Genomic DNA, 13127 nt, shown 5'->3' with positions numbered 1-13127 from the left:
ATGTAAGGCCTGTTTTTACCAGCATAAGAGTTTTAAAAAGTTTTTTTTTTAAATTTTCATTTATAATTTAAAAATACTTTTAAAAAAGGTAAGTTTATTTTTAGCCCCGTAAAAAACTTTAAATATTTTTTCAAAAAATATTTAATTTAATGTAATTTTAACTCATTTAAAAAACGTAATGCTTTTAAAAAAATGTATTTAATGTTTTGATGTCTTTTTTCAGTGATTCCCCATTCATACTTTTGACAGGTCTATCTGTCAAAAGTATGAAGGGGGATTCCCTTCTCCCATTGGCTCGCCTGGCCCACGTGATCCCAGGGATGCTTGCGAACTGCACGTGCCCCTGGGAGACGTGGGCCCTGCACATTTCGTCGTGGAGAGGCCCAGGATGCACCTCGGAAGCCCTCAAGTAAGGGCGGAGATTTTTTTCCCGCTAGGAGGCATCCGCACGCAGGAAGCCTCCTATCGGAAATTACGGGCAATTAAAATGTGGTCTAAAGACCTGGGAAAGGGAAACTTGCATACTTTAGTAAGTTAGATAGTTGATAGCAGGATGATTGAAGGTCGAGTCAGCTGCCCCATATCATTAGGGCCATTGCATCATGTACATTGTAGCTCAGAAATGTGCATATGAACTAGGTGTGATTAGGTCATGCTGCCATGCTGGCCATGCTTTATAATGGCATTTTGATAAGAGACTTGTAAGAAAAAGGTATAGAAATCAAATGTATTTTAATGTGAATTTGGATTCGACCCGAGAAGATTGAAGTCAAGAACAGTAACTCAAAAGACATTAACCTAGAAATTACATCATGCTGCTGCACTTGTTTTACAAGCTCCTGCTCACCATATTGGACCTTTGCACGCCTGTAAAATGGGCACAGCGTGATTCAATTTCTAGGCCATCATTTCCCCAACTAAGTTCACTTGGTTGTAGCACCTTGAATCAATGATCTTTGCTTGTGAGCATATCATCTTACCATCATTGACTGAAGTAAAGCTAGCTGGTTAACACAGATGTATGTGGTAATAATATTGCACAGTGTGCTTTTAAATATTAATCTGACAAAAGATATAAGCCTAGAGATTACTATTGGTGATGTGAGTGGATGAATACTTAACATGCTTTTATGACATTTCTCTGTCTACTATTTTAGCAAAGGCATCAACCCATATAAAATAAATAACATAACACCTGTGTTTAAATAGTGGACACAGGAACGTCGTATAAAGTCATTTAAAGTTTGTTCATTAGGATAATGAATTATCCTATCTCTGTAAACTCCTCCAGCCCTATAACCCATTGAGATCTCTGTGCTCCTCCAATTCTGGCCTTTTACACATCCCGAATTACCTTCACTCCACCACTGACAGCCGTGCCTTCAGCAGCCTAGGCCCTAAGCACTGCAATTCCCTCTCTACCCCTCTCCATTTCTCTACCGCTCTCTCCTCCTTGAAGTGACTTCTTAAACCCTACCTCTTTGACCAAGCTTTTGGTCTCCTGTTCTAATTTCTCTTTATGTGGCTCGGTGTCAAATTTTGTTTGATAACGCATTTACACGTGTAAAGCGCGTTGGGGTGTTTTACTACATTAAAAGTGCTATAAAAATGCAAGTTGTTGTTATTGTTAACCAACAATAATTCCTAGGCTTTTCTATGGTTGTTTGCAGTAGATAAATTTTAATATTTGTTTCATTAATTTTTTCTTTTTAAAAAACTGAAATGATTTAATATTCACACAGCACCGTGAAATGAATATATATTGGGTTAGAAATTGGGGTCCAATGGCATCAGGACGCCTAATGTCATTTGTGTCTCAATCAGCATTGCTACCCCTAGTTACCTAACCTATCCACAAACTATGGGCTGGAAGCAGGTCTGACACTTATTTTTTCTGCGTTCTCATGTTTTATGAGCCTGAAAAGCTTTCATCATTCCATCTCCTTGCTGCTGTGGGTGCTACAGAAATGTCCCTGATGCTGAAAACCGCTGCTCCATTTCACTCCTGATGCTTCCTCCCCTCCTCTTTAAGGTACTGCCGCAAACATATGATAAGTGGTTGACCTACCGAATTTCCTGTTCTCCCAAACTGCGAGCTGCCTATAAGCAGTGCTGGCAACTCACGCCATCAATGCAAGCGAGACCCAACCATGAAAATTGACCAGGCCTCCTGCCAGCGTTATCAAGGGGGCAGAACTGCCTGATATACGTTTTAAAGCAAATTCACCCTCATTGTGTCCAAAATTGTATGAACGCAAAATGCATTTGCATCAAATTTCTAGTTACAATTTTTTAACAGAGGCATTAATCTATTTATTTTAAATAGGTTAACAACCTTCATTAAAATAGCCGACAGGAATTTTATACAAAAATGTGTTAACTTCTAATGCCACAAAGAGTAATTTCTAGTCTTAACAACAGAAAACGCTGGAAAAACGCAGCAGTTTCTCTCTCCACGGACGTTGCCCTGGCCTGCTGAGTTTTTCCAGCGTTTTCTGTTGTTATTTCGGATTTCCAGCATCCGCAGTATTTTGCTATCGTATTAGTAATTTCTAGTCTATGGTTATAATAAGCTTTTTACTTGAAGCCAGCTTCTGCTGTATGAACAATTGCACATGATACAGACCAATTATGCACTGTACTGCAAATTAATTCATACGCAACCTGCATTTGAATGTTTATATGGTACAGCTGATTTCCTGACTGTAGCTAACATTTCCTGTCAGCCACTGAAAGGTGAACAAAAATTCCTTGTGTATTTTAGGTAGCTGGAGTTAAATTCTAGCTTCTCCTGAGAATGTACTTTACCTCTGGGACTGGTGAGGGAGGCTTCAAATGCTTTTCCCCCGTCTCCACAATGGTTCTGATCAAATGGGAGACACTGATCTCCGGTTCCAGCCACCACCTGAGAATTCCTTAGGAGGTCTTTGGTTTGAATAAGGGACTTCACTCTGTACACTTTCCTGCTGCTGGTATCGGACAGGTAAAGCAATCCGGAAACGGGGTCCACAGCTAGGTAGTACTTGTGAGCAGGACTGTGGCTGAAACATAAAGAAAAGCATTTCAGAAGTTAGAGAGTTGACTTCTATTTCCTGTACCTTTTGTAGACTTGTATTGTATGCCTTAACAAAACGTAGCAAAATGATAAAAAAAACTAGCAATGTTTATGGTTAAATCTAGTAACATTAAGGGGCTGCTGTCAAACTGGATATTGCTGTACTGATAACTTTGTGATTTTCGATTTGCATTGTTCTTCAAGTCAAGGTGACTTCTCAACTGCCATTTTGTTTACCAGAGATACTTTTCAGACACAAGAGACCAACTCCTTCAAAAAATAAATGATTGCCATGGCAACCAAACCAAGATCTTGTACAAGTGACCATGAAGTATATTATCTCCTCTTTTCCACTCATGCCAGGTAATCGGTAACCATGGTAATGTAATGACACTTAAATCATTCTGGAAAGTTTTCAAGGTTTAATTCACACTTTCCTCTCTAGAAACAACACAAGCAACATGAACTACGTGAATGAAGAAATGATCTGGCTAACAACCTAAAACAAACCAGAACCAACTAATTGATTTATTCTACTACCCCAGTTTAGGTTATAGCTCAGAAACAGATCTCTATTGTGTTTGTATAGGGTCATTTTAACTCTATAATTTACAATGATTTTAGTGGAGCTTTGAGCTGTGGTCCTACCATCATAATATTTGGAAGTTTCTATGTCTGGTACACAGTACCCTTGGGTGTGGTTGACCATCTGCCATGTCGCTGTTATTCAGTGACTCTCAGAAAAATCTCTCAGAAGCTATCAGCCAGCCACTGACTCCAATGATGAAATATCAGTTCTGGCTGGCTTCCTACATTACAACAGCGACTACACTTCAAAAAGTACTTCATTGGCTGTAAAGTGCTTTGGGACAATCTGAGGTTGCGCTATATAAATGCAAGTCTTTCTTTCTTTTATAGTGCTAGTACTGCCAATGAATGAAGAACTGATACCAGCCGTGTTACTGAGTGACACGAGTGGCAATTTGTGTGTCATTCTCTTTAAATGGATGACGGATGGCATGACTGAATTTGGTCAGTTAAACACTGCTGTGGTGTCTGCTTTGAGTCCCATTGGACACAAATACTTGATCCACCAGCTGTACTATTAATAAGTTTCGCCAGCTCTCAGCTGGCATCAAGCTGCTTGCCTGATGAAAGCTAAGCACCTCACCAACAGGAAATCTGTCACTTTGTCACATTCCACCAACAAGAAAATCTCCTACGGACAAACATCAATGTCTGTCGCCTTGTTTACCCTGATGTTTTTATATTGGTGTAAAATCCAGTAATCTCTAGTGTAAATTACCCTAATTGGACTGTGTCAGTGTATGAACTCAGCCTTCTGCAGGCTATGATTTGTACCCGGGTTATATGGACAGGTCTTTAATCGAAACAGAAGTACGTGAGTACTGGAATAAATGCAGATTTTGTCTCATATAGGTAAACAGATAGAGTTGCAACTGTGTACGTAATAAAAATCACTTTATTCCAAGAATTTTGCACATAAACTGACAAAGATTCACTTTGTTAGCTGCTTTCCTGTGTACTGCAGTATTATGATTGAGGTTGTTGCTGAGGTGTACCAGCTGGTCCTTGAAGAATTTCAGGAACAATTTTGGCTGGAATTTTGCCAGCGCTCAGCGGACGGGATGGGTGGCGGGTCAGCTGTTAAATTTTAAATGACTGACAGCGGGTCGGGAACCCGCTGTCAAAACGCACACACTGGACTTTCCCAAAGTCGGGTCTGTCAGCGCTGAGCAGACCTGACAGGCAATGGTGGGGGAGGCAATTAAAATCATTAGTGGCTTGTTTACAGCCACTTATCAATGGTTTTTCCCCAGCTTTTTGAATTTGACAAGTTGCCCACCAGTTTCCCGCTAGGCCTAGGCCTCGTCTGAGGCGGGAGGTCAGTGGCCATTGAATCAGCTGATGAGTTGACAGCTTCAAAATGTCAAGTCAAAGCTCCCAGCTGATTGAGACATGTTCCCTTAACCATTAGCTTCTCAAAACTGCATTTCCACTACAGATTCAGGATACTGCAGGTCTTTACACAAGTCTCCATCCAGTCTGACCTCATTACCTCTCCCACCATAGACAGATCACTTCTGTCATTTGTACTTCACCTGCCATCTATTCCATCAGCATGGGTGCCCCTGAATAAATCTCACCTTGGTCCTCAAAATCTCACTACGATCAGCCCCAACACCAGCAGCACCAGGCACACCAGCAGCACCAACAACAACACCAACCTTCTCCGCAATCACCTGATGCTGCACAGGAAACAGGGCATCAGCACCCAACCATATTGCTGCCCGGGAGGCCTCACCATGGCCAGATTTACTTTACTTGACACTGCACACCCTGGCTGCCACATGATGCACCAGGTTGGCACCATCCCACACCATCATTATAAAGCATCCCTACAATGCCCAAGCCATTCCTTTCACACTCATCACCATTGCGGGGGGTACCGTTATGTCTCACCATTCACTACAACTCACTAAGCCACTTCCAAAGGTGCTCACAAATCTGTCCAAGAACACAAAGTGTTGAAAGTAAAGATTTCAATGTTTGACAGCAGATTAACAGAAACTTTACATGAACATTGGCTAAAATACCCAAGTGCCTACCCTTGTGTCTTGTTAGTTGGTATGTTTGCACTTGGATGAGGGTGAGTGTGAGAGTGGCTAGTGAGATGGGGAAGTGATAATGTAGATAGAGAGGGATGGGTGGAGGTACAAGGTAAGTTGTTGTGAGTAAGGATGTGCAGGAGTAGGGTAGGGAAGGCAGACTGATGGGGATGTGATGAATGGCACAGCAGGATGAGGTTGAGTGTGGCTTTGCATTAACATTCTGTGATCTACTGAGATCATTGAAAGGTTTGCAGCACTGCACCCAGGTCCCTCCTGATGACATCCCTGCTTGTGCCCTCCTCTGCAATGTGCAACCAGGCTGTGTTGATCTCCTGGGGAGGTCTCTTCACCCATGTGAAGTGAAGAGGACCTCCCTGCATGCTGTGACTCCCTCCATAAGCATGTGGAGGGAGTCATGGGAGAGCCTGGGTGCAGCCGTGTACCTCTGTGCAGTGCTTGTCAGTGTTTGCAGCACCTCAATGCTGTTGAATACTGATAGGTCAAACTAAATTTGGACATGGTCCCTTTAAGGAAATCGGCTGATGACGCGTCATAAATGACGTCATCAGGCCCGCTTCCTTCAATTGGCCAGGAAACGTGCTGGGCGGGCTTAACAAGCCCAATCATCGGAAAGTAATTTTGGAAGCCGGGATGGAGCCAGCAGCGGGGCCGAGACCTGCCACCGACATCGCCTGCCACGGACCCACCGAGGTTCGTGAAATCATGGCCTAACTGTTTGCACTGTACTACCAGTGGCAGTGAAGGGCAGCACTGTCCTGCGCCTATGCCACAGGATTCTTCCAGCAGCAACAGAATACCTCCCAGGAATCAACTGCTTTTCATGCACCACTCCATTAAGTGAGTAACTGAAACCGTGTTTTGCCATGTACCCGCCTAGCTACGTACACTTCAGCTGTCACCTGTAGCAGCTGAGGGAGCAAAACTCCTTCCAAATCGCTACCTTTCCGAAGTGCAGGGAATAATTAATTCTACTCATAGAGCCAGTACTGCCGGGTGTGTGCAAAGAAGAGCAGTGGAATCTGTCCATCGCTTGCTTGGCTCAGTGGTAGCATTCCTGTCTCTAAGTCAGAGGGTCAAGGGTTCAAGCCCCTCTCCAGAGACTTGAGCACATAATCTAGGCTGACACTTCAGCGCAGTATAGAGGGAGTGCTGCACTGTTGGAGGTGCCATTAAACTGAAGCCTTTTATGCCCTCTCAAGTGGATGTAAAAGATCCCATGATACTTATTTGAAGAAGAGCAGGCGAGTTCTCCCAGTGTCTTGGCCAACATTTATCCCTCAACCAACATTACTAAAGAAAACGGATTATCTGGTAATTTATCTCATTGCTGTTGTGGGACCTTGCTTTGCGCAAATTGGCTGCTGTGTTTGCGGCTTTAAGCACCTTCATACTGTGCTGCATAACCCTACTGTAAAGGTCTAATTACAACCCTCAGTTGTGGAATCCTGTTTTTTGCTTCTGGTTGTATTTTGACTGATGTGTTCAAGTAATTTCATTAAGGGTACTGCATCTGTCATTATGAAATTCATGAATACGGTGGCACACATATGCAGAGCACTATCGATCATACAATGAGGACCACAGCTGTGCACTTAGCAGTTTTGCTTATCCTCTTTGGGGGAAGTGTTGTAATGGAAACCTTGACCCATGATGGCTAGGAGTCAAATGAGTGACAAATGTAAAATACATATTTTTTTAATAATGCCAGTAATTTGTGTTTATGATATCATACTGAATTAAAATTCATGAATTTATTCAGTTGAAATAAATAAAGGCGTCTGCTAGGTATCATATATGGTCTGGAGTCTGTGCTTGTCCCTGAATTTCAGCTCACTAGGATCTTGCACACAAAGAAGGCATTGGCTGAAGACTATCATGTCAAAAGTTTCCTCATAGAATGAAGCTATCACTAGAACCCAACACAGATTATATCCATTTGCGAAAATCTATTCTTAGTGCAGGTTGCTTTTAAAATTAATTAACATTTTGACTTAAACAAACAGAATAAACAGACCTACTCACCGCTGCAAAGCCCAACATAATAATCAGTGAAATGAAAACATAAATGGACTGTTTTGATCATAGAATCATAGAAATTTATGGCACAGAAGGAGGCCATTCGACCCATCGTGTCTGTGTCGGCTATTCAGCAAAGGCATTGTTGATGTATTTGCACCAGTCAGGGTTGCTTTCATGAACCCCATGTCCCAAAAGTGAAGTTGTTGGTAAGCGTCGCCAAATTTCAAGGTCTGAGAAGCAGGAGGTGGGGGAGCAGACAAAAGAAATCCTGACATTTAATTTTACAGCTCAGACTTACAATGCAATGTTGCAAATTCCTTTTTGAAATTATGAATTGGCAGAGGCTGCCCAGCCCAGCCTAGTCTGGTTTGGCCGAGGGAACCGCATAGCGGTGGCCAGGTTGGACCAAGTGATGAGTGACAGCAGCCTGGGCTTCTTTCGTCAATTACCAATTATCTCCATAAATTCTTCTTCCCTGCCCCTTCTGCTCTCACCTCCAACGGTGTGAGGTGCTTTGGACTTCTTTGTCACTAGGATTGAGACCATCTGCTGCTTCCCCTTGCCCACCAAAGCAAACCTCCTGCCAGGCTCCCCCTCCCTAAACCGACATCTTTCTCTAATTTCTCTCCTATCTTGACCTCATTCCCACTAAACTACTGACTATACATCTTCCCTTCCTGGCCCCCATACTAGCTGACATTGTAAATGGTTGCCTATCCTCAAGTACATATTCCCCCTTTCAAAATCGTCACCATCATCCCCTTCTTAAAAAAGCCAATCTCTATCCTTGCAAGCTACCGCCCCATCTCTAGCCTCCATTTCCTCTCCAAAGTTCTTGAATGTGTTGTCTCTTCATGTTTGAATCTCTCGAATAGCATTTTTGTCCTTGCCACAGCACTGAAACAGCCCTAATAAAAGTCACAAATGGGATCCTGTCATTATGATCATGGTGCATTATCCCGCCTCATCCTCCACGTCATTCTCCTCTAATGCCTTTACTCTGTTGTCCAGTTCAGTGGGATTTCCCTTGCTTGATTTCACTCTTATGTATCCGATTGCAGCTGAAGCATCTCTTCCCAACCCAAAATCATACCTCTGGAATCCTCCAAAGATCTATTCTTGGCCCCCTCTCTCCGTCATCTACATGCTGCCCCTTGGCAACATCATCCGCAGACACAGGGTCAAGATTCCACATGTGCGCTAATTACAATCTTTTGACCCCTTCACTGCCTCTGTGTTTTCAGACTGCGTGTCCGAAATCCAATTTCCTCCAATTAAACATTGGGAAGACTGAAACCATTGTCTTCGGCATGCCACCACAAACTCTGAACCAGTTTGTTCGCAATCTTGGCATCTTATTCGATTCTGAGCTGAGGTTCCGACCTCCTATTCCCTCCATCACAAAGAACATCTACTTCCACCTCTGTAGCATCTTGTGTCTCCATCCCTACCTCAGCCCATCTGCTGTAGAATTCCAATGCTCTCCTGGCCAGAATCCTGTAGCCACCTTGTGTAAATTTCAGCTCATTCAAAACTCTGCTGCCTGTATCCTATCCTTCACCAGGTTTGTTCGCTGAGCTACTTTGGCTCCCATTCCTCCAACACCTCCAGTTTAAAATTTTCATCCCTTCATGGTCTCATCTCTCCCTATCTCTGTAACCTTCTCCAGCGCTACAACCCCTGCCAAACTCTCCATTCCTCTGACTCTGGCCTTTTGTGTATCTCCCCTCCTTTCGAACAACCACTGGCAGCCTTGCCTTCAGCCACCTTGACCCTACACTCTGGAATTTCCTCCTTAAATTCCTCTGCCTCTCCACCTCCCTCTCCTCCTATAAAACACTCTTTAAAACCCATGCCTTTGACCAAGCTTTTGGTCACCTTTGCTAATATCTCCTTCTTTGGCTCGGTATCTATTATTGTCTAATTATGGGTTTGTGAAGTGCCTTGGGATATTTTGCTATGCTAAAGGGGCTAAATGAATGCAAGTTATTGTTGTTGTTGAATTCAACCTTGATATACCTATCAATTCATCCAATGAAAAGCGACGAGTTAAGAAAGTAACTATAGGTTTTTATTGGCTAAATAACAGAGCCCACCCTCGTGGGTGATCGGATCCAACAAGGAGGAATGCCAGCCAGTCGACCACCTTTATACCTGGGCAGGTAGGTGGAGCCATGGGCGGAGTCAGCAGTGGTCAGCCCAGGTATAACAGCGTGACAAGAGGCGACCTCGTATAGTGATACAACAGTGTGAACAGTGATAACCATAGAGTAACGATATAACAGTGATAACTATAGTGTAACGATAGTGAACGATAAAAGTGGTTTACCACATTCACCCCTTGTTTAGATTTGAGTCCGGCGGGGTGAAGTGTACTACCAGTTCTGGTATGTCAGTCTGTCTGGAGGCCTCGTAAGCCTTTCTGATCGTCGCAGCGGCGGTGTTGCGTTATCTGGTGTTAATGCTGGTGTCTGCGTGGTCGGCGAAGGCTCGTGGGGTTCCGGCATGCCGTCTACCTGGGCTGGAATTGGGGGGGTGGTGTGGGGGGGTAAAGGTGGTGTCTCCGGAATGCCCGAGGGTGCGAGGTCTCGTAAGGAGACTGTGTCCTCCCGCCCGTCTGGGTATGCCACGTAGGCGTACTGGGGGTTGGCGTGCAGGAGGTTCACCCTCTCGACCAGGGGGTCCGTTTTATGGGCCCTCACGTGCTTTCGCAGCAAGACAGGCCCCGGAGAGGTCAGCCAGGTTGGTAGCGTGGTTCCTGTAGTCGACTTCCTGGGGAAAACAAACATTCGTTCATGGGGGGTGGCGTTAATGGCAGTGCAAAGTAGTGACCGGATGGAATGCAGCGCTGCCGGGAGGATTTCCTGCCAGCGGGAGGTTGGGAGGCCCTTAGACTTTAAGGCTAAGAGGACGGCCTTCCATACAGTCGCATTCTCTCTTTCCACCTGGCCGTTCCCTCGGGGGTTGTAGCTGGTGGTCCTGCTTGCAGCAATACCTCTCGCTAGTAGGAACTGACGGAGTTCCTCGCTCATGAAGGAGGAGACCCGGTCGCTATGTATATAGTTTGGGAACCCGAACAAGGCGAAGAGGTCGTTCAGGCATTTAATGACCGTGGTACTGGTCATGTCTGGGCAGGGGAAGGCAAAGGGGAAACGGGAGTACTCATCAACAATGTTGAGGAAGTACACATTATGGTCAGAGGACGGGAGGGGCCCCTTAAAATCGATGCTCAAGCGCTCGAAGGGGCGGGTGGCCTTGATCAGGCTTGCTCTGTCCGGCCTAAAGAAATGCGGTTTGCACTCGGCACAGGTCTGGCAGTTCCTGGTCATGGTCCTGACCTCCTCGATGGAGTAGGGCAGGTTGTGGGCCTTAATGAAGTGGTAAAGTCTGGTGACCCCGGGGTGGCAGAGGTCGTTGTGGAGGGTCTGAAGTCTATCAATTTGCGCGTTGGCACATGTAATTCGTGATAGAGCATCAGGGGGTTCGTTCAGCTTACCTGGCCGGTACAAGATATCATAATCGTAGGTGGAGAGCTCGATTCTCCACCTCAAAATCTTGTCGTTCTTGATTTTGCCCCTCAGCTTGTTATTAAACATAAAAGCGACCAAACGCTGGTCGGTGAGGAGGGTAAATCGTTTGCCTGCCAGGTAATGCCTCCAGCGTTGTACAGCCTCCACGATCGCCTGGGCCTCCTTCTCGACCGACGAGTGTCGGATCTCAGGGCCCTGTAGGGTCCTTGAGAAGAAGGCCACCGGTCTCCCCTCCTGGTTAAGGGTAGCGGCTAGGGCGAAGTCGGATGCATCGCTCTCCACTTGGAAAGGGATGGACTCATCCACCGCGTGCATTGTGGCCTTAGCAATGTCTCCCTTAATGAGGGAGAAGGCTGTGCACGCTTCCTCCGTAAGGGGGAAGGATGTGGACTTCATGAGGGGTCTGGCTTTGTCCGCATAATTGGGCACCCATTGGGCATAGTAGGCGAAGAGCCCCAGGGTTCTCTTCAGCGCCTTTGGACAGTGGGGGAGGGGTAACTCCATGAGGGGGCGCATTCTTTCGGGATCGGGGCCGATGACTCCGTTCTCTACTACGCAGCCGAGGATGGCAAGGCGCGAGGTGTTAAACACACATTTCTCCTTATTGTAGGTGAGGTTCAGCCGTTGGGCTGTACGGAGGAATCTTTCCAGATTAACATCATGGTCCTGCCGGTCGCGGCCGCAGATGGTGACGTTATCTAGATAGGGGAATGTGGCGTGCAGCCCGTTCTGGTCAACCATCCAGTCCATCTCCCTTTGGAAGACCGAAACCCCGTTGGTGACGCCGAAGGGAACCCTAAGGAAGTGGTAGAGGCGGCCATTCGCCTCGAAGGCGGTATACTGGCGGTCCTCAGGGCGGATAGGGAGTTGGTGGTAGGCCGACTTAAGGTCGATGGTAGAGAATACTCGGTATTGTGCAATCTGATTGACCATATCAGATATGCGGGGAAGGGGGTATGCGTCCAGCTGGGTGTACCGGTTTATGGTTTGGCTGTAGTCGATGACCAGGCGGTTTTTATTGCCGGTCTTAACGACTACGACCTGGGCACGCCAGGGGCTGGTGCTCCCCTCGATGATGCCCTCCTTCAGGAGACGCTGCACCTCAGAGCTAATGAAAGCTCTGTCCCCGGCGCTGTACCGCCTGCTCTTGGTAGCGACGGGTTTGCAGTCGGGGGTGAGGTTAGCGAACAGGGAAGGTGGCGGGACCTTGAGGGTGGATAGGCCGCAGGTGTTACGCGGTGGGCGGTTTAAAAGCTGCTGGTTGTCGACTGTGAGTGGGGGGAGGGGTCCACCGTATGTTAGAGTGACACTTTGGAGGTGGGATTGGAAGTCCAGCCCTAGTAGGACGGCAGCGCAGAGCTGGGGCAGGACGAGGAGTTTAAAATTTTTATACTCCGTGCCCTTAACTGACAGGGTCACAACACAGTAGCCGCTGATGTCTGTGGCATGGGACCTCAATGCCATCGAGATCCGGTTGCGCGTTGGCCGGACAGTGAGGGAGTAGTGGCTCATCGTGTCTGGGTGGATGAAACTCTCCGTGCTTCCGCTGTCGAACAAGCAGGTCGTGGCGCGGCCGTTTACTTTGATGTCCATCATGGACTTGGACAGGTGATGCGGGCGGGCTTGGTCCAGTGTGACGGAGGCTAGTGTATGGCTGAGTGAGCTGCTGTAGTCTGCGGGTGAGGCGGTGGTCGGGTCTGGAGGCAAGGTGGCGGTCGAGTGTGGTGGGTAAAATGGCGGCGCCCACGAGGTTGGACAAAATGGCGGAGAAGATGGCTGCCCCCACAACTCACATGAGGCACTGCTGGTGTCGGTTGCCTGGATCAAAGATGGCCGCCCCCATAACTCACACGTGGGGATGCTGGCATC

General features: G+C 46.3%; 1 protein-coding gene across 5 annotated transcripts in view; it reads right to left on the bottom strand.

Moving 5' to 3' along the window:
* The window catches only part of tenm1 (teneurin transmembrane protein 1), a 1268320-nt gene that overhangs the window by 135231 nt on the left and 1119962 nt on the right, over positions 1 to 13127 (bottom strand). For all 5 annotated transcript variants that reach the window (XM_085999260.1, XM_085999278.1, XM_085999249.1 and 2 more), the window contains one exon: positions 2809 to 3041. In XM_085999260.1, the coding sequence (XP_085855386.1) occupies positions 2809 to 3041 (233 nt within the window). The remainder of the gene's footprint in view (positions 1 to 2808; positions 3042 to 13127) is intronic.

This window comes from Somniosus microcephalus, chromosome 1, assembly GCF_052327205.1.
Source record: "Somniosus microcephalus isolate GS21.2 chromosome 1, FLI_Smic_1.0, whole genome shotgun sequence".
Taxonomy (NCBI): Eukaryota; Metazoa; Chordata; class Chondrichthyes; order Squaliformes; family Somniosidae; genus Somniosus; species Somniosus microcephalus.
The sequence above is the reverse complement of the archived record's forward strand: the minus strand, read 5'-3'. Positions and strand labels throughout refer to the sequence as shown.